Source organism: Rattus norvegicus, chromosome 20, assembly GCF_036323735.1.
Source record: "Rattus norvegicus strain BN/NHsdMcwi chromosome 20, GRCr8, whole genome shotgun sequence".
Lineage (NCBI taxonomy): Eukaryota > Metazoa > Chordata > Mammalia > Rodentia > Muridae > Rattus > Rattus norvegicus.
Window position 1 is genome coordinate 20,319,364 of NC_086038.1, and position 25,535 is coordinate 20,344,898.

A 25,535-nucleotide genomic window follows, 5' to 3' on the forward strand; every position below is an offset into this window, starting at 1 on the left:
CTGCAATGACACTGTGGGAGAAGTCTAATGAGGTTTCAAGGGGAAGCCTAAGACGTTTATTGACGAAGGAAGACAAAAGCAGCATTGCTGGAGGATGATGGGAAAAGACATGGCCTTGGGAGTCTAGTGACCCAGTTCTCAATACTACAGATGCCATGTGGGGACATCTGTGCCTAAACCAATCACCTAACAAACATCATTTTTAATGACTAAAATGTCTGGCTGTGTGGATGATGGAAACTTAACGCCCATATGCCAAAATCATTGCCTGCTTAAAAAAATTGATAAAGTTTTACTAGTACACAACATCCCATAATGTTTACTGACAGTGTTCACATTATAGTGGCTGAGAAGTTATGACAAAGACTCGCTGAGATTAAAATATTTCATGCCCGAACCATTCCTGAAAATGCTTGCCAAATCCTGGTCAAAGATATTGTTACCTGAGTTCATCTTAAAACTCCCTGCTGATGGCTTTAGATGCTACTTCTGTGTATACGTCTCATAGCATAAGGCTCTAGAAGGTTCTCCTGTCGCCTCCCATTTTGTGAAAGGATAATTTGAGCACCTGTCTGAACGCTCCAGGATTCTAAGGTCATCCATCAGGAAAGTGACAAGGACTGAAAGGAAACTGAGTTATTCTGACTCCAAGGTGCTGATGGTCTAGACAGAGAAACCTTGGTCTGCTCTGGTTATGAGCGGAGAGAGAGAGGAATGCTTTAATGAGTTGAGGCTTCACTATGACAGAAACACCACACAGACGGCGTCTGTCTTTCCATCTTCCTCCAGGAAGCCTTCCGTGGCTGTCCAGAGGAAAGGGACCCCTGTGGAGCACACACAGGCCCATGTGGGAACCAACCATCTAAGGCAGACAGACACATCTAAGGGACAATATGGTGTTCAGTGGAGAGCTGGGAACTGTAAAGTTCACTTGCTGTGTGGCTCTAAACCATTGCTCCTCAGGCCCTACCTGTCACTGCCAGGCAGGAATCGTCTCAATTTTGCCAAGTCGTCAATTTCGTATGAAAGGCTAGAATTCTGCATGATGTCCATTGACCATTCAATCCACTTTGTGACATGCTCCGTGGGCCAAACAAAACACGACTTTTAGCCTAGCTGTGACCCATCCTGCAGTGTCCCTAGAGCCTTAAATTATGTTATCAGATTTGGTTCATTTTCTGTAATTAACCCAGAAGGAACCTGTTGGTTTAAAGGGGGGGGGGCAGCAGGAAATGGGGGTGGTAGGAGCGAGTTGAGCGGTCACTCAGATCTAAGCCGGCTTCCAGCATCCGGAGCGAAGGCAGGGACACTGAGGAATAGTAGGGCTGTGCGTAGTGAGTCTGTCTTCTCCCTCACACCTACTCTAAGGCCACGGGAAGGGGGCGGGGATCCTAGGCATCAGGGAGCAAGAGGCTGTTGATACAAGAACCTCGAAAAACACTAGGGCTTTGGTGGGTAGAGGTTTCTGATAGACACTGCGGAAAAGGGAAATTGAGGCAGAAGAAAAGCCACAGGCAAGAAACAGCACGGCCATGCTGGGTATGTGTCACATGTGGTTAGAGGTCTTGAGTCCAGTGCCTAGGCCAGAAACCGGGGAGACTGAAGCTAAGCGTCCCAGTATGTCATTGGGACTTAAGTCTGAAGCCAGCGCTGATTAATAATTCCTCAGACGTGTTTTCTTCTTTGAGGTTAAAATACAAACCATCAGTGTGGGCTCCCGGTAAAATAGTGAATATTTACTTTGTCGGTCACTCAGTGTGTTCTCCTGGCCGGCTGGCCTCGTGTCTCTGGCATCTGAGTCTCTTCACTGAAAGGGGTGACCGGAACTCGACTGGAAATATCTAATAAAATCACAAGGCGGGCAGAACCAAACTAAGACCTGGCTTATCCTCCGGAGCTTGTGGTAGATATTTGGCGTGGTATTTGGCGTGAGCTCCGCTCTTCCTAGTCCTGGACTAATCCTAGCTTTTTGAAGTCTGCCATGGTGTTAGACATCCTGTTAACAGCCCCTTAATAAGTAATTTATTGGTTTGAGTCACTGGGCTATTGTTTGAAAAACAATAACCGAGAAACCCATGACGCTAAATAAGCTTAGCTTCCTGGGGTTTCACCTGTCCCCAGAGATACGAGTTCAAAGGTTTTCGTCTGTGTTTGAGATTTCTGGATTCTGAAGTGGGCGCACTCAGATCCACTCTCCCCTGGCTACTCGAGGCATTGAAGGTGCTGAAGTGAGCATCTCTGCACGAGCTGTAACAACATCCAATAGGACCAGAGGATGACAGAGTCATGAGACACCAGCAGTGCCCCAGAGCTTCCTCCTCAGTGGGCCAAAGGTCATACCTGCAGCTTCTCACGTTCCAACCCCCACCCTGCTCCATGATGCAATCGCCAGGAAACCTGCTGTCCACTGAGCTCGGAGCAGGCATTTATTTTAAATATACCCACTTTCCCTCTACTCAAAGCAAGCCTCTGCCACTTGCTGCTTCTTCATTTGAAATTTTGTTCGGTTCCTTGTCTCCCTCTTCCTCCTCTCTTTTCTTTCCTCGTCTCTTCTTGTTTCGCCTTCTCTGTTTCCTGTTTCTCTTTCTCTTCCTCCCTTCTTTTTTTTCCTCCTTTTTCTTATTTTTCTCCTCCTCCTCCTCTTCCTTCATGACTTTTCTTGGTCATGGGGTAAAAGGCTATAAGCTGGTCCATTCCTTTCAAAGACGCAAACACAGTGGAAGGATACATCCAGGCCAGAATACCTTGGGTGCACCTTAGGGAAAGGATTCTCTAAAACAGCGATTCTCAACCTGGGAGTCTTGAACCATTTGGAGGTCACATGACTTTTCACAGATCATCAGGGAAACACAGATATTCACATTACGATTCATAGCATTAGCAGAATTATAGTTATGAAGTAGCAGTGAAGGAAATGTTATGGTTGGGGGTCACCACGACATGAGGAGCTGCACTGAAGGGTGTCAGTATTAGGAAGGTTGAGAACCACTGTTCTAAATAGAGTGCCTGCCAGCTGGGACATGAGGTCCTTTTGCTTTGGGCTAATCCCACGGTGTATATCAGGTTACTAGAATTCAGTTGAAAACACTGTTGTAGGACTCCTTGTCAAATTATTCCAAAATATATGGGTCACACATACTAAAAGGTCACCAGATTTACTGTGCCTTAGGTGAAATTATGTGTCCCGTTTCTGTTTTGAGTGAATATTCACCATAGGATTGTGTTTTGTGCTCCTAAAAGTTGAATATGGCATCAGCAATCATGTATTGGGTTATAAAATATCTATCCTGGACTCTTGGGGCAAGCAAAAAGAAGGTTCTGGTAAGAGAAGCTGAGTATGTTTTTTCTAATACAAGTTTTATGAGTTACATAAATGGTGATATCTTTTATAATTATTTGTGGGCTCCGTTTCCGGTTTCGTTACAGTATATGTTCTGTTCTTTCACATTTTTTATGTTACTACATCAGTAATTTAATAGCCAACCAGGTACTCAGAGTGCTCCTAGGCCCAGAGTCCCTTAAAGAACCTCTTGATTGGCAGAGTGAAAGATATTCCCACTATGCCCGAATAGAAACATGCCTTGGTTGTCTTAATTAATCAAGTTGTGTGTGTGTGTGTGTGTGTGTGTGTGTGTGTGTGTGTGTTGCCTCTCTCTCCCCTCTTTCTCTTTAAGACAAAAAGAGCAATCTTGTCTAGATTTTGGGCAGAAATCTTGTAAGGTTTTGTGCTCATGGTCTTACAGATCTCATGTGAAGCCAATACATTGCCACCTGCTCAGCTGGACCAGCGGTCTTTAGAAAATGATATTTGATTGACAGGCTAGAAAGAAGACAAAAGCCATGAGCCATCGAGTCCTTCTGGGGTAGCTAAGGACATAATCCAGTATCACTCTAGAAAAGTATCTCATTTCTATTTTCAGCTATAAATCTTTGACTTCTACTTAATTAAACCTAATTAGTATTAATTAGTATTATGAGGGGATCATTCAGGGTTCAAGATAAGAATGATATCAGCCCATTTTCCCCTGGGTGCTTCTTTCATTGGCAATATTAGATTTCTTTTCCCCTCCTATCTTGAAACGTATGATGGCATTATTATGGAGTCCTTAAAAATGTCCAGAGATATCGTCCCCTGATCCAGGATGCAGGCAGAGGCATGAAGTGCTTTCCCATTGGCTCATCATCTGCTTAGACAAAAGCCATCTACTCTCCAAAGACAGTTGAAACTGGAGTTTAGCACCCTACTGCACAGGTCTCATCTTGGTCATCGTATGGTAGCATACAGTGTGTCCTGTGTCACGGATTGGGGTTTTGCTTACCAATTCCTCACGAAGTTAATCATTCTAGTTTTGCCATCTCAGCCAACCCTTACCCTTCCCAGTTTCTGTGGGTCAGGTGCCTGAGTGGAGGTTACCTGGACGTCTCTGACTGGACGTCTCTCAGAACTACAACCACAGTGTGAGCTCAAACTTCTGCTACCACAAAATTCTGCTGGAATTGAATCAGTCTCCAGGTTCATTCTCTTGTCCCCCGGAAGGTCTGACATCCCAAGGGCTGTTGACCTGGATATCAAGTGGTCTCTTGCTATGACACATGGACACCCGTGTGTATCCCATCACACACATGGTAAGCCCTTTTCAGAAGTGGCATCCCATTCTTCTTGGCTTAATTCTGTTGATGAGAAGTCATGTGTCATCCACACTCAGACATAGATGTGGAGGGAAGAGAGGTGGGTGTTGATGAGACCTCTAAGCGGCCTCCTATGGCCGTCAGCAACAGAGCTGACTTTCATCACGGACAGCTGGTCTGCTGTGGGTTGAAAGATGTTCTTGCTCTGCCTCGTCCTTTTATTTCTTGTTCTCCTCTCATTAGGCAGCCTCCTTGGGCAGCTCTTTCCTCAAACACCTCCTCCCTCTTGTAGGCATGTAATTATAGATGACATACACACCAGACAGCAGATTGCTTTAATCTTTTAAAGATTTGTTAGTCTTACAACGTGTCAACAAGCCATATTGAGTCTTTTTTAAAACCTAATGTCTTGATCAATGCGTTTGAGGAGTTTAGCTCAAAATGGCATTGGATCTGATGTGGGTAAATCTAGTGAGAAGGACGGAAAGCCAGTAGCGGATAGAAGCAGGTACCACACTCCATAAGAAAGAGGAATCTGTCTGGTATAGTCTTTGAGATGGAGCCTTAAGTCAAGATAAGTCAAGATTGTTCTGAGAGACTTCTAAAAATCTAGATAAAAGGCATTGTTCCTTGGGTTTGTGTTTCTAATTAGCAAGATCATTAAGGAAAGATGAGCGAAATGAACCCTCTCCCCATGCCCTTCAACCTTCGTGCACCAACTCAGAGAAACTGCCGGCCTTCTGTCCCCTGAATTCCATAGAAATTAGCTGGTCTCTCCCGTGCGGGGAATGACCTGTTTCTCTTTAAGGAATAATGTGAGTTGATTTTCAGCAATGTGTTCTTCTAAATGTTTGAAGAAAAGATAGCAGATTTCTGCCAACGTAAAACCAACGGCAACAACTAGGTACGTTTTATTTATTTATTTTGTCTCAGGGCTGTGCGTATAGGTGTCACAACATCCACCGGAAGGTCAGAGGAGACAGCTCCTGGGACTCAGTTCACCCCTTCTACCATATGGGTTCAGGAGGCGCCTGAAGGTCAGGAGGAACCTTTACCCACTAAACCATCTCGGCAGCCCCTGATCAACGTTTAATACCGATAGTGACTCCTGGGGAAGTTTTTGTGCAAAACCTAGCGGAACATTGACCAAATGGGTCTAGACTCAAACAGGGAGCCCACCTCAACTCTAAAGGACATGGGTATGCTGGATGCTCCTCTCAAGGTCTTCCTCTGTCTTTGAGGTTGACCTTGGACCACCTGCCATTGTTCCCTTTTTTTCTGTTTACCAAGACCTTCCCTGGCTACCCTAGGTCCTCGCCCTTGCCCTCCACTGACGCTCACTGTCCCTCCCCCAGTACTGCCCCCTCTTGTTCCTTGTTTGTGATTTTGTTTACTTTCGGGCTCTTCGGCTCTATTCCCCACACCCCCAACCCCAGTCCGTATACTCAGAGGCTTTCATATAGCCCAGGCCGGCTTCAAACTTACTGTATGGCCAAAGGTGACCTTGAACTGCTGACTCTTGGCCTCTCCTCCCTGAGTGCTGGGAGTCACCATGCCCAGTGAATGAGGTTCTAGGATAGAACACAGGGCTTCATGACCACCAGGCAAGCAAGCTACCAAACGAGGCACAAAGTCCGCCCATTCCTTGGAGAGCTTGGGCAATGTTGGCCTGCTGAACCATATATGAGACTAGAGGGAGGGCCACGTATTGATTTAACAAACAAACAGACCACAAAAACGGGAGCTTTAAGAGTAATAAATGGTGGGCTGGGGATTTAGCTCAGTGGTAGAGCGCTTACCTAGGAAGCGCAAGGCCCTGGGTTCGGTCCCCAGCTCCGAAAAAAAGAACCAAAAAAAAAAAAAAAAAAGAGTAATAAATGGTTTTCAGTTATTCCACATAGCAGATCTGGCATGCGCGGTGGCTGAATTTTGGAGTCAGTGTAACCAGTTAGCTTCAACAGAATGTCCTTATGGAAGGCAGGCAAGACAGGTACATTGGTAAAGTTTTCATTGTACAGTTATGAGGACCTGAGCTTAGTTCTTGGTATCCACCACAGAGCTGTGCCTATAATCTCGGCACTGGCGAGACAGACCCGGGTCACGGGTCACAGGTCACAGGTCACAGGTCACAGGTCAGCCAATCTGGGTGAATCAGGAAGGGGGTACGTTCAGTTGGACAGTGGATCTTAAAAACTAAGTAGAAGGTGATTTAGGAAGAAAGCTGGTAATGCCTCCACATGTGTACACACAAGCACACACACACACACACACACACACACACACACTCACGCACTCACTCATGCACGCACACCGAGAATACTCTTATCGATAGCTCAGGTGAGCTCGCACACTGAGAATCATCCCCATTTCTCTTCTTTGTTTTGCTGCTGGTTTAGTGTCCAGCATATGCGTGCCAAGCTAGATAAAGGAATCTGAAAGCGGTTAAAAAAAGTAGATGGTGGCGTTAACAGTCCATCAATTTGTCTGAAGGAAGCCCAGCCAAGCTCGGGTCTCAACTCAGTTTTCCTCAGTGGGATACAATCCCTTGCTCTCTGTGAAAATTGCCCTTAACTTTAAGGAGGCAAAACAAAAGAGAAGAAATGGAAATTAATTGGAGGCTATTTGGGGAGGTTTCTTCCCCTTGACACTTTCTCTGGCGGAGGGGGTTGGGGAGAGAAAAATGTTCCCCTGCTCATGGGAACAGCCTCACCTAATAGGTTTTAGTTTAGCTCACCTTTAGATGTAGTTAGGAACACATAATACTTAAGGTTTTGTTGTTGTTGTTTTTGTTTGCTTGTTTGATATGCAAGTGAAGTGCTGTGGGCCTTACCCTGAAGGCTGGTCACTTTACTGGTCACACCAAACACGTGACACCTCAAGCATTGTTCCTTAGCGTGATTGTGCTAGGACAGATTCCCTTAGTTCCTGGAGCTTCAGGCTTGACCTGAGTGACTGTCGAGGGTAATGAAGATGCTGGAAGGGGAGGGGCTGGATGGAAAACCAGAACTCAGTGGCCAAGAAACCTCCTTGGTGAATTTTTTCCATGGAGTTCAAAGGTTAAGATAAACCCTAGCATAGATGAAGAGCTATCATCACCTCCCGGAGAGGAAGCTCTCTGTATTTTTAACTGAAACTTGAGTAGCAATGTCTGACTTACTTTGGAGGCAAATGAGATATCTCAGGAAAAAGTCAATGGATGGATGGATAGAAAGAAAGAAAGGAAGGAAGGGAGAGAGAGAGGGAGAGAGAGAGAAAGAAAGGAAGAAAGGCAAGTTGGAGAGATTGCTCAGAGATTAAGAGCACTGACTGCTCTTCCAGAGGTCCTGAGTTCAAATCCCAGCAACCACATGGTGGCTCACAACCATCTGTAATGGGATCCCACCTGTATGTGTGAAGAAAGCTGCAGTGTACTCATATAAGTAAAAATAAATAAATCTTTTTTTAAAAAAGAAGGAATGATACATAAATACATAGATAGATGCATAATATGCAAATAAACATTTTTAAAGGGATGGCAAGGTGACTCTGGCTCTTGTCTACAGGCTGACCATCAGAGTTTGATCCCCAAAGAATAAATTTCCACAAGTTTTTTCTCTGACTTCTACATACATGCTGTACTTACATTCTCTCTCTCTCTCTCTCTCTCTCTCTCTCTCTCTCTCTCTCTCTCTTCCACCCCCTTTCATATACACACAAAGTAGAAAAATATTTTCATGAAAATATTTTTCAAATCATGCCTGTGCTCCTTACGTATACGGTCCTGAGACCTGAGAGGGATCCCAAGAGACACAAGGATGTCACCCGGCTCTTTGGGGAGGACAAGAGAGTTAAGCAAGGGTACAGCTGTGGTTCCACCAAAAACGTTTACAACCTGAGTTCTTACTGAAGGCGACAGAATCGTGCAGTTCAGCAGCAAATGCTGACGCCAAAGGAAGGCTTAGTAGCATGTTTCAGGCAACAATAGGAGCGATTCCCACTGAGGGCACCAACTTAGAGCCAATAGCTTCTGATTTTGCTTCCTAGGGCCACTAGGAAATGGTAGTTACCACCTATTGCCATCCTTGTATCGGAGAGGATGATATTAATCCAGAGCAAAGATAAGGACTTGAGTAGAATATGTCTGTGGGGTCGATCCTTGTCTAGGCTGCTCATTTCTCCTCTCTATCGGCCTCCGTAGACTTCACCATCATCGCCCATGAGCCCTTGTGGTTCCAGGGATTTTAGCCAAATCGGTGCCCTCCTAGGGTTGGAATAAGGGGTGTCTAAAAGCAGCTGTGTTTTCTTTTGTTCTTCCTTTGATTATCTAAGTTGATGGTGGAAGGGTCTGTCCCATCCTGGTCACTAACCTTGCCCTCTGTGACCTTCTAGAAGGTGCTACTGAGTCCGTACAGGCCTAGGTTCCTGTGTTCGAGGTCTCTTGTGTTTCCATTATGGCCCACCACCTCACAGATTCAGTTTTTGTTTTTTTCCTTTGTTTTTTTTTTTTTCTTTTCTTTTTTTCGGAGCTGGGGACCGAACCCAGGGCCTTGCGCTTGCTAGGCAAGCGCTCTACCACTGAGCTAAATCCCCAACCCCTGTTTTTTTCCTTTGTAACCCATTGGGTTATCTTGACCGAGTATCCTATCTCTCACTAGGGTCCTGAGAGCTACAAGGGCAGTCTTTGAAATCAGCGTGATGAAGCCCAGTGGGTTTCCCTCATCTTCTTCCCTCTCCATCACTGACTTATAAAACCTCCCTTATCTCTGCCCATTTACCTGGTATGTGCACGTTTGTGCTCCCCCGTGAGTGTCCTATGAGCACATCACAAACATGAGTGACAGGGACAGCGGGTGAACCAAGTTGGAAGGGCCTCATGCCATAGAAATTTGAAGGGAGCCTTGTAAATCAGGGGGTGCCAACAGAGCTGGGCACTTGGGTGACACGCTCTCCCCTTTACTGGCAGACACCACTGCACATCTGATGTACGCTTGCCCAAGCACAGTGCATTCTAAGAGTTGACATGATCGTTCTCTTCATTGGATTCCGTATGGATGAAAACGTTTGATTCTTTATCAAAATAATAATACTTTTTTTTTTGAGAATTTCGAGATGTGTTTTGAACATTGGTTCATCCCCTCTCCTAGTCCTTCCCTTAAACCATTCTCTCTTCCTGCCACCCAGCTTTTGAGTTTTCTCTCCCATCAAGTCCAGTTTGTGTTGCTCAACTAGTTTGGGGAGTGGGGCCTGTCCTGGCAGGTAGTCAGTCTACCAGGGATCACATTATTAGAGCGAATGGACCCCTGCCTCCCCCTGCAGCTATGAAATGCCAATCACCCTTTTCCATGCCCCCACCTTTATGCAGGGATTTTCTTTGGCTTGAGTTTGTTACAGTTACAGTTGCTATGCGGTCTTATGGGCAGCCGCCCTGTTGTGTCCAGAAAAACAGTTTCCTTGATGTTATCTACCACTTCTGGCCCATAATCTTCCCAACTCCCTCTCTTCTGCAATTATCCCTGAGCCTTGAGGGTGAGGAGTGGGGAATGGGGAGGGGGAAGGGCGTGGTGTGTGTGTTTCCTTTCAAGCCAGAGTACACTGGTCTCTGGTTCTCAGCCCGTTGACCCATTCTTGTGGAACCCAATGGACTAAGAGTTTGGTCTTTCAATTTATTTGCTTACCACCATGAGTTACCGTTCTGTGTCGCCAAGTTCTGCCATGTTTTAAGCGCTACGTGGGAGCCCCGTTGTGAAAGCTGAGTTGTTCATGGCAGTTTGAGAGGAATGTCTCAGCCCTTATCCCCTCACCTGCCTGTCCCTGACGCACCCTTGGCTGCGATTTGCATGACTGTGCCCTTGGGGCTTAGCTGACTACAGCTCTGTTCTGCTGTGGTCTGTTGTTTGGCACCACGTGGTGCTGGGGGATGCGGGGGCTCTCCATTGACACAGAAAGACGTAGGCTTAGCTATGTGTATCAAAAATGCATTGTAACCGTTTCAATGCGTGGAGAGTTCAAAATCTCTCTCTTGTCTACGCCTGTAGATGGTCCCAGGCTATGAGTGTGGTGAGGTATCAGGCTTCCACTTTCATTTTTCAATATTAAAATCTGAAGCCCTGCTCATTTGTTCTGTGGACAAGAACTGGGAGGTTTGAATTTCACGTCCATGTGCCACTTGCTCATGGCTTGGTCACATGCATGCTGTAAGGGAAGCGGAGAGACGGGTCTGTGCCTTGTAGGCTAACTATGGGAAGGAAACGGAGAGTACCTATTGAGGAAAAGTTAGCCGTAGCTGGAGTGTGTGTAATTCCCCTCAAACCAAGGGTCGTATTGTTGATACCTCACAGGAGGGTACATTAGAAAACTCAGTTAATAGTCCACTAGAGTTGATGCTCATTACCCCGAAAGCTGGAGCCCAGCTGAAAGTTTGGAATCAAACTTTAGGATGTTGTCACAGGCTTTCAAGGTGGACGGGTGAAACTCCACGGGGAGTGTCTTCTTCGAAGATTAAAACGGTAAAAGAAAACCTAGGCCCTGATTGTACTTAGGAATATGTCTCCTCCACCTTCTGCGGAGGTTTGGAATGAGGAAGTAGACAAACAGGAGCCAGCAAATCAGTGTGGAGCCCTCAGGTATCAGGCAGCTGTGCGGGCAGCTGTCCTCGGGCTTCCCCATTGTATCTGTGAGCCGATTGCCTTCCGTCCAAACCGAACTCTCTTCTCAAAGATGTCCACACAGTTAACAGCCTTGGGACTCAAAGACAGTATTTGACTCCAAACCAAAATAAACAGGTCCAGCACCAGATACCTGGGCTCCCTAAGCTTGTCTCTTCTCAGTGAGGCGCCCCAAGAGTGTGGGCAGCTCTGTCCTTACGTGTTCCCCTCAAGGAGGTGGATCTTGGAGACGCTGCCACAGAGAAAGTGGACCCGTGTGAGGGGTGCAGACTCCACTAGGTTCTTCTTAACGCAAAGATTTTACTTCCAGGGTAATTTAAGTCAAAAAGAATGTAAAGAATATGAAAATACTATGCCTCAGTGGTATGATACAGAATATTTTTTTAGCATTTGTTTGTCTCACTGACTGTTTTATTAACTAAGAATCCTCCGTGGTAAAATTATACAGGACTCACTGAGAATCTGTTTACGTGAGATCAGTTGTTGGTTCTTATTAGACTAAAGTGAAACAGGCCAGCCAGTGATGGCACGCACCTTTGATCCCAGCACTCAGGAGGCAGAGGCTAGCAGATCTCTGTGGGTTTAAGGCCAGCCTGGTCTACATAGCGAGTTCCAGGACAGCCAAGGCTATGCAGAGAAACCCTGTCTTGAAACAAAACAAGCAAACAAACAAACAAAGAAAACGAAACATAAATTATTGAAATATAGCATTCATTGCAAAATAATAGTGCAGTACCCGTAGGTGAAGGCATTGACTGTCGTGTGAAATCTCACCACAGAACACAAAATTAAGTTGGATAGGTGAATGTAAAAAGTACAAAACGTTTGGATGCAAACACTGATTTTTTTTAAAAAAAATATTTATTTATTTTATGTATAAGTACACTATAACTGTCTTCAGACACACCAGAAGAGGGTATCTGATCTCATTACAGATGGTTGTGAGCCACCATGTGGTTGCTGGGATTTGAACTCAGGACCTCTGGAAGAGCAGTCAGTGCTCTTAACCGCTGAGCCATCTCTCCAGCCCACACTGATTTTTTTTTTTTTTTTGTGACCCGGGATTAGGCGAAGTATTCAGAGGCAAAAAGCAAAATAAAATAAATGAAATAAAAGAACTCACAATTCATAACAGAAAAAATTTGAGCTAGTGAGACACACATGAATCTATGAATTCTTCTACAAAATGTTCTGCTACGGCAAGAAGACAATATTTTTCCAAAGATTTGTATCATTCTATATTTGTGTGTGTGCTTGCTTATGTCTACGTACAAATGCTCACATGTTGGTGGCCAGGTACCCACAGAAGCTAGGAAAGGTATGGTGTTGCCCAGAGCTGGACCTCCAAGTGTTTGTGAGGTGTCTAATGGCAGTGCTGGGAACCAAACTCTCTATAACGGAAGAACACCAGGCACTCATTGTAACTGCTGAGCAAACTTCCTGGTCCCGAGAGGGTGTATTTTCAATCAACAAACCTGACCAGAGTCCAGAAGTTAATGAAACCACTCCAAGCTTAAGGGTAAGGAAACAACCAAATTTTAAGACTGTGAGATTTAAATATATAATCAAAAAAAAAAAAAACCAAAAACAAAACAAAACAAAAACGAAAAAAAACCTAACACCTGAAAACTAATATTTTGGCATCGCTAGTCATGTGGTGACATGGAACTGGAAACTGTCAAGAGGCGAGAAACCACAGTGCACACAGTTAATTAGCAGTGACATTGTCTAGCAATGGAAGGGACTAGGAGAGACTGTCTGAATGCAAAATGGTAGAGCTATCCCAGAAAGCATCTGGGCAGTAGCGATCCTTCACCCAGGTGTTTAGAGACCTGAGAAAGACCAGGGCATGGAAGATACATTGTATCAGTTCTGTTTGTAATTACCTAAACTGGAACAGCCCAGGAGTCGGGGTGACTGAGAATGGTTGAGCATAACTTTGTATCTGTCTACCCAGAGGACACCTGCTCACCCGAGATTCAAGCTGTCTACTCAGGCAGAACATGGCTGGCTCACAAGGCACTGTGCTGTATGAAAAAAGCTATCACAGAAGGGTATGATTCAAAGTACAGTAGATTCAAAGTATGTGACACTTGAAGACAGGATGATAGATCAGTGTTTGCCGGAAGTGGGTGGGATAGGATGACCATGATAGGGGCTTCTGAAGTGTTTTTAGAAGGAACATTTCTTGTCTGGCAATTACGTATCGGTGGCTGTAAGAGTTGGTAAAGAATTTGGTGAGCATGTAACATTTTCATGGAAGTCATAGGTGATGAAATACATTCTCAGATATAACGGATAAGTCTCTTTATCATCTAGCTTCATGGTGTTAGATCTGCTTCCGTCCTCACTCAGTGGGCTGCGGGCTCAGGGAACCCCTTCCATGCTCTTGAAGGAGAATGAGTGAAAAAAGTCCAAAAATAACTTCATGAATTTTGATTTTTAGATTGGGCCCTGTGGATCCCCTGGAGCAGTCCAGGCATTCCCAAAGGCTCCTGGACTGTCCTTTGAGTATCTCAGAATGTACTGTGCCATATTTTAGTTATCTTCTAACTCATCCTTTTTCTTTTCTGTATCCACCTGTCTCCTGTGTTGGCTTCATGACTTTGCTCAAATTGATCCTTTTTAAACATTACATTTATTTAAAGAAGAAACTATATTTCATACAACTAGAAAAAAGCATCAGTTTTCAGTCATTCAAATAACTATAAGATAATTAAGCCAGGAATTATACGATATATGAAATACATCACTCCTTGCTTATTGTATGTGTTTGTGTACACATATATAATAGACACACACACATAATGTATATGTACAAGTATCCCATGACTTTGCAATTAACCTAGTATTTAATTAATGCATATGTGAACCTCATTGACACTCTGTGTTCTTAACCCTTGTCTCGAACAATGCATGTACTGTGGGTGGGCATGCACACACGTGCATATGTGTGTGTAAGTGTGCGTGCGGGTGTGTGTTTTCCTATGAATCATCTAAATCCATCTCTGCATAACAGACTTTGGAAGATATAAAGGCATCACTAACTCTGATAAACCTTTTGGGCCAACCTAGCCAAGACTGTGGTCGGTAGCTGGAATCATTATCCTTTAAAAGAAAAGAAAATACCTGTCAAAATAATTACAGCACATGAAGGTTAGAGAAGTTGCTCCGCAGTTCATAGCAACAAAATCCAGGCCTGGGATTTGAACCCAGGCAGCTAGGCCGCAAAGTCACCAGATAGGAAACCTAGATTGCTATCGGAGCCTGGCCGTGAGTCAGCACTAGGGTGTGTCACTGACCTGCAGGGCCCTCATCAGGGACACAAATGGAGACTGATCAAATCGTGGTGTGTCCACTGAAAGAGCTGGTGTCAGCGCTGAGCAGAGCAGGTTGGGGAGCCTAGATGAAACTCCTAACCTACAGGGGATTTCACATCTTGAAAAAAAAAAGAAAGAAAGCATGTACTGTTCAGTTTCTGTTGTTAGTTTTGGTCTTGCTTGTTCCTTTTTTTTTTCATCTCCTTCCTTATTTTGTTTTATAAGATTGAAGTCTAGGTTTTTTGTGTATAAATTTTCCTACATCCGTCACTTCCAGAAGAGCCAGCCATGGCCTTGGGGTAGGCTGCTCTATGACTTCTGGCCTGGATTATCTTTTCTGACTTAGAGGATTCGTGCTCCAGTGAACTGGTTTTTGTACAGTGGTAGAAATCAAATCCCAATTACAGGAACAATTTAAAGCAATGATGAAGAGAAAGAAGAACTTAGTGAGCTTCTTAACATGTCCTACATAAATATTGATTAAACGCTGGGTTAATTGAAAAGTCAGGGTCCATTAACAAAATAACAACGTGTATTTCTTTGTGATCCTTCTGCGTTGTCTGAGAGTGAATCGGGGATATTACTCAGTATTTACTCAGCACTAATTCTCAGTTTGCTGAGAGCTCATGGAATCATGGCATGAGCTTATTGGAATTCTTTTCATAGACACAGAGAGACTTGCCCAAGAACGGCCACTATGAGAAAGTTAGTCAGCCCTGACTCAGAATAATAAGTATGGACATGTGACAGATGCCATTGTGTGCTCAAAGTAGGGTTTCCCGACACATTTTCCATGTACACGTGGGTCGTTTTGTTTCACAGAGTTGTGTGCTGTTTCCAGTTCTTATCAGATTTCCTTTAAAAATCCATTTAACAGTGGTGAAGAGATTCGGTCTCTCTAAATCCACAGTAAAATGCAAGGCTGTGTTCACAATCAACCCCATTACAGTTTATATGTTTGTGTGAATCCCTGCTCATGCCTCTGTCTCTCTGTCTGTGTCTGTGTCTGTCTCTCTGTCTCTGTCTCTGTCTCTCTGTCCGTGTGTGTGTGTGTGTGTGTGTGTGTGTGTGTGTGTGTATGTATCTAAGTGAGTGAAGGGATTGTCTAGGGCAAATCTACAGAGATAATCTTGAAAGACAAGTTTATTCATTAATGACATCATAAGGATTGTATTTTTCTCTTGGTTAATAAACTGTTTGTTTGACGGCTGCTGTAAGGCAGCCAGGGCTAGTCATGCCATTTCTCGGAAAAGATCTGAAGCAACTGGTAATTGAAATGATAATAATCATTTGATCTATTTGAGAATAACACTCATCTCCAAAGTTGTCTATTCTAGGAAGCCTTATTTGGTCAAAACGTTGCCAAATTCCATCTGTGCTAGTGTGGAGGCTAATATACCATGCTACTTAATTATTTTCCAGAACATTCTAAATGCTGTTGCTGCTATGCCCCCTCCCCCACCCCAGAAGCTGTCCCCATATGCTTTGAAACAATACCCAGCCTGGATTTTTTTTTTTTTAAATTCTGACATTTCATAATCATCATGTAATAGCTATAAAATGCAGGATGAGCAGAGGTCTTCTATTTCAAGAAGTTGATGAAATAGTAGAGTTGAATGTGGGTGAAATCAGCCCCTGCAAATGGTATTTTGTAATGTGCCCACAGCTTATAAAGTCTCGAGGTATTTTCTTGAGAAGAGGGTAAAACACAATTTCCACTTTGTCTGCCTTTACGAGAAGTTCATATTTGATCAAGATAAGGGAGGGGATCCCGTTACCCAGGCTTGTGTTATATTCTTGAGAGAGTTCTTGTGACTGTTCTTTGTAACAACCTTCGCTTTCTCAGAAGCAGTCATGAACCGGACAAGGAAAAGCAAAATTTTCCTCTTACCTTAAAACATTCAAAAGAACAAAACTGAGACCTTCTTGCTGTGTAAACATCATCGTAATAAAACCCTTTTTGTTTGAGTTGGAACAGTGTGTGCGTTAGGGTGTGTGTGTGTGTGTGTGTGTGTGTGTGTGTGTGTGTGTGTATGGGTGGTTTATGTGTGAGGTGTGTGTTGTGTGTATGTAGTGTGTGGTATTTGTATGGAGGAGTACATGTGGTGTGTGTGTGTGTGTGTGTGTGTGTGTGTGTCTGTGTGTCTGTGTGTGTGTGTGTGTGTGTGTGTGTGTGTGTGTGTAGGAAGGGTAAGGAAGAGAGAGTTGTATCTAACAGCAAAATTAGCCAAGTTCCGTTGTGAATTCCTTTCTGTCTAATAGTTCAGAGACATCTTCCTGTTGTTTTGTCAGAACTATTTTGAAATTTTTTTTTCTGTAAGCTTTAGGGGTTTTTCACAGCTAAGCCTTCGTCAGAAATGTTCAGTCAAAGAAAGGGAATGAGAGTCAGCTCAAGTTAAAATGTCAAACGCTTCAAATCAGTTCATTTAGAGCCCAGGGAGAGGTATCCATAAGTCTTTTCCAGAGAATCTCTGGGCCAGGGGGCCCCCTCTTTGTTCCTCATAGAGATATCTACTAAATATCTTGCTGGGTTAATTCTGAGGCAGAAAACTTGTTTCCTGGAAGCAATTAGAGATGCTCAAAATTCAAATTTATGATCCTTGGGAGGAACTGAAGCTTCAACGACTTTTCTTAGATTCAAAGGCCTCCTCGGCGCCCTCCCGCCCCCTACCCCCCAAATGTATTAAAAGAGAAAAAAGTCCACTCATCTCTCAGCTTGCAAAGTTTTTCAGAAACACGAGAACGTGTAAGCTGCTTTCAGTGGGAAGCACATAACATTTATAAAGTATTTCTTTGGGGATTACATCACGGTTTTATTTAATTTTTTTAGGACAAAAGTTAAATTCAATATTTGTGTCCAAGCCAAGGGAAAATGTACCATAAACATAGGAATTTGGGGGTGAGTCAGAGTTCCAAGAATTCTAGATTTACTTAGGCCATTTATATGAAGACAGGCTAACCATTAGTCATCCAGCCTTACGCTTTTTTCATTTGCAATTAATTGCATTCTAAAAATTAGCTTTCACCCAAGGAGTTGGATTGGTAGATGGGGCTTTGTGTCTAGCATTAAAAATGTCTGTGAGAATTACTGTCCTGTTTCTGGAAACTTCCTACCTCCCAGCAAACGCATCGTATAAATTATTCTTTAAAATAAAGAAGCCTGGAAAGTCACTGAGCTCAAACGAGTTCGTAGGATTCTTCTCACCCTAAAAGCTACTTGTCCCAGGTTAGGCCCCTTGCTGGAAGGTGAGGCTGTCCCTGTGGCATCCAGGTGAGCTTTGCTAAGGATGGATATTTTCCTTCGGACCCCAAGTAACATTGTCTGTTCTCCCCACCTCTCGTAGGACGAGGTCATCGCCGTCTCTGAAAAGGTGATTGTAAAGCTCGAGGACCTCGTCAAATGGGCGCATTCTGATTTCTCCAAGTGGAGGTGTGGGCTCCGAGCCACTCCGGTGAAGACCGAGGGCTTTGGGAGAAATGGCCAGAAGGAGGCTCTGCTCAGGTACAGGCAGTCAACCCTTAACAGTGGGCTCAACTTCAAAGACGTTCTCAAGGAAAAGGCTGATCTCGGTAAGCTCGGCTCCTGCTTCTAAACGCAATGTACTGGGATGTGCGACGGGCTACACTCCCCTTGTAGCCTGAAACCCTTACTATCAATCATTTACACGAAACAGTGTAAGAACCATGCGTGTAAGAACGGTGTGGTATCTAAGAGTTGTGTATTATTTAAGAACCATATAGCATAATTTTAGCTTATGGGGCTGGAGAGCTGGCTCAGCATTATTTAAGAACGTATCGTTCTTTTAGAAAAATTTCAGTTCAGGGTCCAGCACCTATACTGAGCACCTCCAAGTCCCCTGAAAGCATTACGGACATCAGATGTCTCTGGTCTCTGATGATACCTACACTCACGTGCGCATGGCACACATAGGTGCATATATGCACACACATACACACAATAGAAATAATAAATATGAGTTTTCAAAAAAATATATATCATGTATATAATGACATATTTAGGATCTAGAGAGATGGTTCAGATAGGAAAACCCTTGCTTTATAACCCTTAGGACCGATATGTGAGCCCCAAGACCCACATTACAAAGTCAGGCACAATGATATATGTGTTTAATCCCAGAACTGGGGGGTCTGAGTCAAAAGAACAGCTGAAGCTACCCCACCTAACCAAAGAGATGATTTCTAAGCCAATGGAGGTGGGGGACGGGAAGCCAAGATGTGTGGCTTCTAAAGAGTAATACTAAATGCTATCCTCTGACCTCCACGGGTAGACACAGGACAGGAACAAACACAAAGTGTACCTAGAAATACACACACACAAAGAATTCATATCTTATAAAATTACATATCGCATAACATTAGAGTATGTAATTTTTATTAAAAAGTGTAAGTATGTACAATACATATGTGTGTATATATGATTGATTCACTCTAATGGGGCTCAAGACTATGGCCTGGGAAATGCCGGGGCAGGAAAGGAAACGTGTGGCCTGTTGTATTTACAGGGTCTCTTTCGTGTATAGCCTCTTACTGGGTGACATAGCATGTGACCTCAAATAATGGTCTATGTGCCGTCAAGATCTAAGACTTAATTAGGGCTAACAGTGAATTAATGGCGACTTAAAATGTTTGCTGTAAGTGGGTACTAAAACAACTAGGGTTTCAAGTCAGAATTCCATGGAAGGAATGTAGCAGCCCAAAGTGCAATGGTGATTCATTTACCTCAGGGCCAATAAAACAAGCTAGAAACTGCTGGGGTGGGTGTCCTTGGCCTCCCCCACCCCCTCGGCTATGTGTTTATCCCTCCTTCTTGTCTCCTACAAAGGAGTGTCTGGACTTTAGATTCCTCTTCTGTCCAGCTTTGAGTGTTCTGGCCATATCTTAACATCAACTCTGCCCCTCCGTCCCGGGGCCTTAGGTAAACATGTATGGTCTGATTTTCCATCCTCCCATACAAACAGGGACATGAGAGGTCTCACATGGTGAAGGCATTCTCCTGCCTCAGCAGTCACTCCTCCCATGACTGTGTGACCCTGACCACCTTTTGTGTGGACTTGTTTGTATCCTCAGTGGCCTTCTTGGGCCGACTCTTCTGGTGTTGCTCAAGACCAAAGCTATTGACCTCAGCTTTAGGCTGCCTGTTTCCTCTTCACGCAAAGAGGAACTTCGTCCTTAACAGAGTGAGGTGTCTTTTCTTTCATTAGACCACAATGCCGATTTTTCAGGGACCTGGTTGATGCCTCAGTGTGACAACTTCCTGGTTTTTTTTTTTCTTTTCTTTTCTTTTTTTTTTTTTTTTTTTTGTTTTGTTTTTAAACCTAGAACTTAACTTTTACAAGAAACCTTGATGATTTCTTTTAACTGACACAGACTGAATAACATCAGGGAACTGACTCTCTTTCATGTGACTCTGGTTTGTGGTAAGGCGTGCAGTTTGAGCAATACCGTCAAGACCATCCTGCAGTTTAATATCAACTGTTGCCTGGCAGCTCTTTGATAGATGTCGGACGGTGGCATTTTAGACATATGGCCCCACTTGTCATGTGAGCAATTAGAAAAAAGATTATTAAGGTAGAATTCTTTCCTCTCAGCCGAGGAACTTTCAAAAATAGTCTTTACGTATTTCCTGTTCACAGGTCCTGACTACTTTTATGATGTGTGAGAATGTTTAGAATCTGGTGGTTTGCCCTCTTCATGTGTTATCACTGTCCTGTCTCCCTGGTCCTGCTTTTTACCTTCACATTAAACCATTTCTTTTTTTCATTTTTCTTGAGTTATAGAATATAGTGTTACTGATAAAACATTAAACAGGAAACCCTTGGGGGACAAAAGGCTATGTAAATGGTTAAGCTTGATGTCACACATGTAAACAAGAGTATTTATAGCAGGGTTGTTTTGTGTTTCAAAGGGATAGTTTATTAATGAGCGCACACACACACACACACACACACACACACACACACACACACACACACACCAGTTTCTTAACTCCATCTAAGGAGAGTTTGAGAATCTTAGATTCTTTAAAAGAAAAAAAAAAGTCCATAATTTTTGTAGCTCCCGCCCCCACCCTCCCTCTCTACCCTCACCTCAAGTGGTTCCTGAAGAAACTGGTTTGCCTGACTATTCAAAGCACTTGCAGAGGGTTTGGTCTTGAAAATGCAGATTAGTGGCTTTGAAATCAAATTGCATTTACATTTACTAAGGAGAACTTGGTTAATGGCTAAGTGTAGCTGCCTTAGAACCTTCTTTGTGGGACTGAGATAAAGCCAAAAAGTGTAGACTGATAAAAGACTTCCCAGATGATTTGGGGTGTGTGTGTGTGTGTGTGTGTGTGTGTGTGTGTGTGTGTGTGTGTGTTTGTGTGTCAGACTTGGGATCCATTTGTGAGGTTAGCTTGGGAAGGGATATATTCAACAGGAAATTGAGTGAGAGACCCCTTGGGGGAGCAAGAGAGACTACATACCTTTTCTTTCTGTAAATGTAAGTACCCCTTTAAGGACAGAATGTAAGGCCTTGAAATTCAACTGGGTTGGTATGAACTGTGGGGAATTTGAGACAAATAGCTTTCGTAATTGGAATGTACACTGTGTTGTAATAATGTGCAAAGAGAAACAAAAACTTTCCTTAATGTAATGAGTTTCCATTATTTGTCTGATCTGAAGTTTGTGAATCCACATAGTTGGGATTGACAGTGGGGACTTTTAGACCAGGAACGCTGCCGGAAGTCATTGGCCGCACACAGTTGGGTCCCAGAGATCTTTCTACTCTTCCTTTCTCTGGCTATCACATCAAAGGATTTGTTGACCTTTCTTTCTACCTCAGTGTTCTCTTTCTAGCTCACTTTCAGTCTCTCTGTGTCTCTGTTTCTCTCTATTTCTGTCTCTCTGTATGTCTCTATTTCTTTCTTTCTCTCTGTCTGCCTCTCTTTGTCTCTATCTCTCTCTGTGTCTCTGTCTGTCTCTGTCTCTGTCTGTCTTTTTCCCTCTGTCTTTGTCTCTCTCTCTCTGTCTCTCTCTCTCTGTCTCTCTCTCTCTGCCACACCAAAACCACCCCAATACCACACTATTAGTGGAAGCTCTCAGCTCGCTGGGTCTTTCCTTCTGTAGAACCTTCCTCATTGTTTTCATCAAAGAAAGATGAACTTTTGAGATTGCTTAAGGACCCTCCTACTAGCCAGGAAACGAGCAAAGAATGGAAAAACTCACCTCTCCATGGAGAAAGTCAAACTTTGAGTGTGCTATTTTTTTTTTCTTAAAAAAAAAAAAAAAAAAAGCCCAGTTCCTCTGGCCTGTTAAAAACATCAATAATAACGAAAGAATTAGGTTGACTCTCAAAGACAGACTTTTTTTTTTTTTACAATATAAAAACCAAGTAAATGAAAGTGCTCCTCTTGCTCAGAGTTAGTAAGTTTCCTCCTCTGGCAGTTTGTGTCATTTCCCGTCTCTCTGTGAATAGTGAAAGAACAGAATTAAAACAACACAAGTGTCTGTCTGGCAACAAATTAATGCTGCACAAAGAAAAACTCTGCCCAGTGGTACCTCCCAATGGCCACTCCAACTTTCTTCACCACCCTGGCCGGTTTTCTTGTCTTTAAATCACCTTTCCCCTTGAGGGCAGCCTGTTTGGTTTTTTTTTGTTTTTTGTTTTTTTTTTTAAATCTTCCAGAGTCTTCATTTAATCTTAAATGGCTGCTGACAACAACTACAGATGCAGCTAGTGAAAAGGCTAATCATTAAAACAATAAACATTTCTTCCATGTGATGCAGCACATTTATTATCCCCCCCACCTCCTTTTCCCCTTAAAATAAAGTTCCGCATGAGACCAACACCAATCGGGCTGTCCTGGGGTGGGGGTTACTCCTTCAGCTCATTTCATACTGGAGGGTGGTTTCTTTTTCTTTTTTTCTTTCTTTCTTTCTTTCTTTTTTTTTTTTTTTTTTTTTTGGTTTTTGAAGTCAAGAAAAATAGCTCTGTGAGAACAGAGGGTTAAAGGAATGTGTTATTCATAAGCATAACGAACACAAAACCTGTTCTTCCAGAAGAATCAGACTGATTAAATCATTCACTACACAAGCCTCTAGTTATTTATTTTTTTGTCTTCAGAATTACAGTACTTAGCTTTGTATTAAAGTGGACCTGATACCCATATTTGGTATGGCCGTTGAGGGGAGTCAAATGAAGACTTATTTCATTTTACAAAAATTTTAGCAACTTAGGAGAATAAAAACTATCAGTTAAACACAGCAAAGTTGCATTTTTTATTCCTTGGGCTATCGTTTGGGGGGAAAAAAATCAAATTATTTTATACAACACTGTTTCTCACAGAGTTCCTTTAAGCGAGGTATGAAAGCCGCAATGTAAGCTTTATTGGCCTATAAATATGTCATTATAGTTGGACTACATTTATATGCTTCGGATTGTTGTTTAAGCCAAGAAAATATGTCTCTACAGGTTGACTTTTTTTTTTTTTTTTATTGAAACCCTTTGAGGCATACAGCAAAATGTGTTTTAGGCCAAGGTTATTAAAACAGCCTTTTCTCCCCCCACCCCCCTTTTTTTGTAACAAACTCAGTGTCAATTATCATGCTGCTAACTGTCTGCGGATGGGCGGTTATGAATGGTCTCGTCTCTTAAGTATGACTTTAGAAGAAAAATATTAAAAAGAGGGGAGGCCATCCCTTCTCTGAGGAGAAAGAAAGGGGGATGGGTGAAGGGGAAAGGGAGGGGCTGGGAGGAGAGGAAGGAGGGGAAGCTGAACTCTAGATGTAAAGTAAATAAATTAATGTATGAAGAAAGAGGGGAGGCTGAATGAGAGAACAAGAGAGAGAGAGAGAGAGAGAGAGAGAGAGAGAGAGAGAGAGAGAGCGCGCACATGTGGCAAAAACTGCCTGAATTTAATATTCCCTAAGTGTCTACTCGTGCATCCCACCAGGCAGAGAGTGACCTCCCCTTTCTCTGCCCTAGCAGGGGCTTCCTCTATACTTTGGGTAGTAGATGGTACCATAAGAGGATGTTGCCTTTAAGATCTTTAAGATCTGCTGCTCTCTGGAAAACCCCTGAGCTCAGCACATGCTCATGCCTTCAAGTTCTTGGTTGTTAAAATGAATAATAATATACACCTTGCTTTGAGATCTTGGATTTGGGAGGAGATCAACCCAGGACGGACTCCCCTGGTCTTAAGGAGCATTTGTGACCCTGGAGTCTAAGTTACTTTTGTCCATGTTAGCGCCATTGGATGGAAGTTGTGTCTGACCAGGAGCTATGTAGAACTCTGTGAGCACCATGGTTTGTTTCTGATGCCCCTAATCACAGTTTCTGGGGACCAGGAGTAGGGTTTCTCTCCACACTGCCTCTCCCAAAAGAAGATACACCGAAGTGTATGTATACTCCTATATATAAATTATATATTTATGTATGACATGTGGCATAATATAAATATAATATATGATGTATAATATATTGTATCTGATGTGTAATATATAATATAATGTTCCTGCTTACCCTTTACCCTAGCCACAAACCTATCTATGTAATGTAGTATATATGGTTAATCACTGTAGTATTTACATGCTTAAACTGACAATATTACTCGTAGTAATACCTAATATGTAATCTGTAATTGAGGTATGTGACACACATTCGCTTTTCTTCATATCACAAATTAAACAATTTGTATTAAAGCAAGCCGAGCCATCCATGGCCAGTAATGTGAGGAATCTCTCAAGTTCTTTGTTAAAAATTGACTGGCATTGTTGCTTAGAAATCCTTGAGGCTTGCTTGGTAATACAAATGGCTCCTCTTAGTCACCTCGAGTGTGGAGTGTCGGGGGCTTCCTGGAGTACTCAAGGCCAAGACTACTACTCTGCTTTAAAGAACGAGCACTAGGGTTTCCCATTCGAAATACATTACTAACACGAGTTGTCCAATCAACTCATTAGGATTGGAGGCTCCTCGTGAAGAACCCACCCCATCCCGCCTTCTTTCTTCTCTCTGCCAGTAGGAAGGGGTCTTCTGAAAAGGCTTATTGAATGTGCCTTGGGTATCCCTGGTGCTGTTTGTATATTGATGTTAATCCTGCTTCCTCAAGAGGGACTGCCCCACAAGAAGTAGATTACCTTCCCTAGTGATCTCACTGAGACATCTCCCCATTCTAGTCCTTGAAATGAAGGCTAGAGCCGATGATTGGGCAGGGTAAGGGAAAGCTGGGGTTAGAGGAGAGAGAGGAAGAGAAGGCGGGGAAAAATGGAGCAGATCGAGATGGCCTGGAGTAGCAAGGGGTCTCATGGCTGGGGAATAACTTAGCATAGTGATCGATCAGCCCAATCTAGGCATATAGCGTATAAATACAATTAACTGGCTGTGTGTTTTTCATACGAGTTTATTGGGGAAAGAAACTACTCCCAACAGAATGTGTCATATTCTCAGTTGCTTGGCTGAACTGTTTCCAACTGAAACGGGAGAATTTTCATAGATGATGTATGCTTGCAATATTCTATTTGTGAATAATTTGAGAAGCCCTACAGGACCACTCAAGACACTTTGGCCTTTCTAATGTCCTTACTTTCCAACCAGAAAGACCCTTCTGAGGGATTCTCTTATGAGGGTTTGACAGCGGTCTGTGCTCACTATGACTCTGTGCAGAATCTGATCATAGCACAGTTAATTCCCAAGAAGCATGCTGCTACAGGATCAATATGGCCCCTCCAGGAGTTGTCTCTTGACATTGTAGAGTGATAACCCAGAGGCCCTTTTGGTTAATGTAGGAAAGTCGAGAGTTCAAGTTCAATCTAGACTCAGAGTGAATACAAGGGTGTTCTGAACTATATAAGATGATTCTGTCTCACTAAAGAAACTGAAGGGGTTGCAAGATAGCTCAGCAAAGTTGAGGGGGCTTGCTGCCAAGCCCGAGGAGCTGAGTTCA

The 25,535-nt window shown here is 43.3% G+C and overlaps 1 protein-coding gene across 5 annotated transcripts in view; it reads left to right on the forward strand.

Moving 5' to 3' along the window:
* Arid5b (AT-rich interaction domain 5B) overlaps positions 1–25,535 on the forward strand; it is a 183,997-nt gene that overhangs the window by 13,671 nt on the left and 144,791 nt on the right. For 4 of the 5 annotated variants that reach the window (XM_063279167.1, NM_001107624.1, XM_039098745.2 and 1 more), the window contains 1 exon segment: positions 17,938–18,163. In XM_063279167.1, the coding sequence (XP_063135237.1) occupies positions 17,938–18,163 (226 nt within the window). 5 annotated transcript variants of the gene reach the window in all.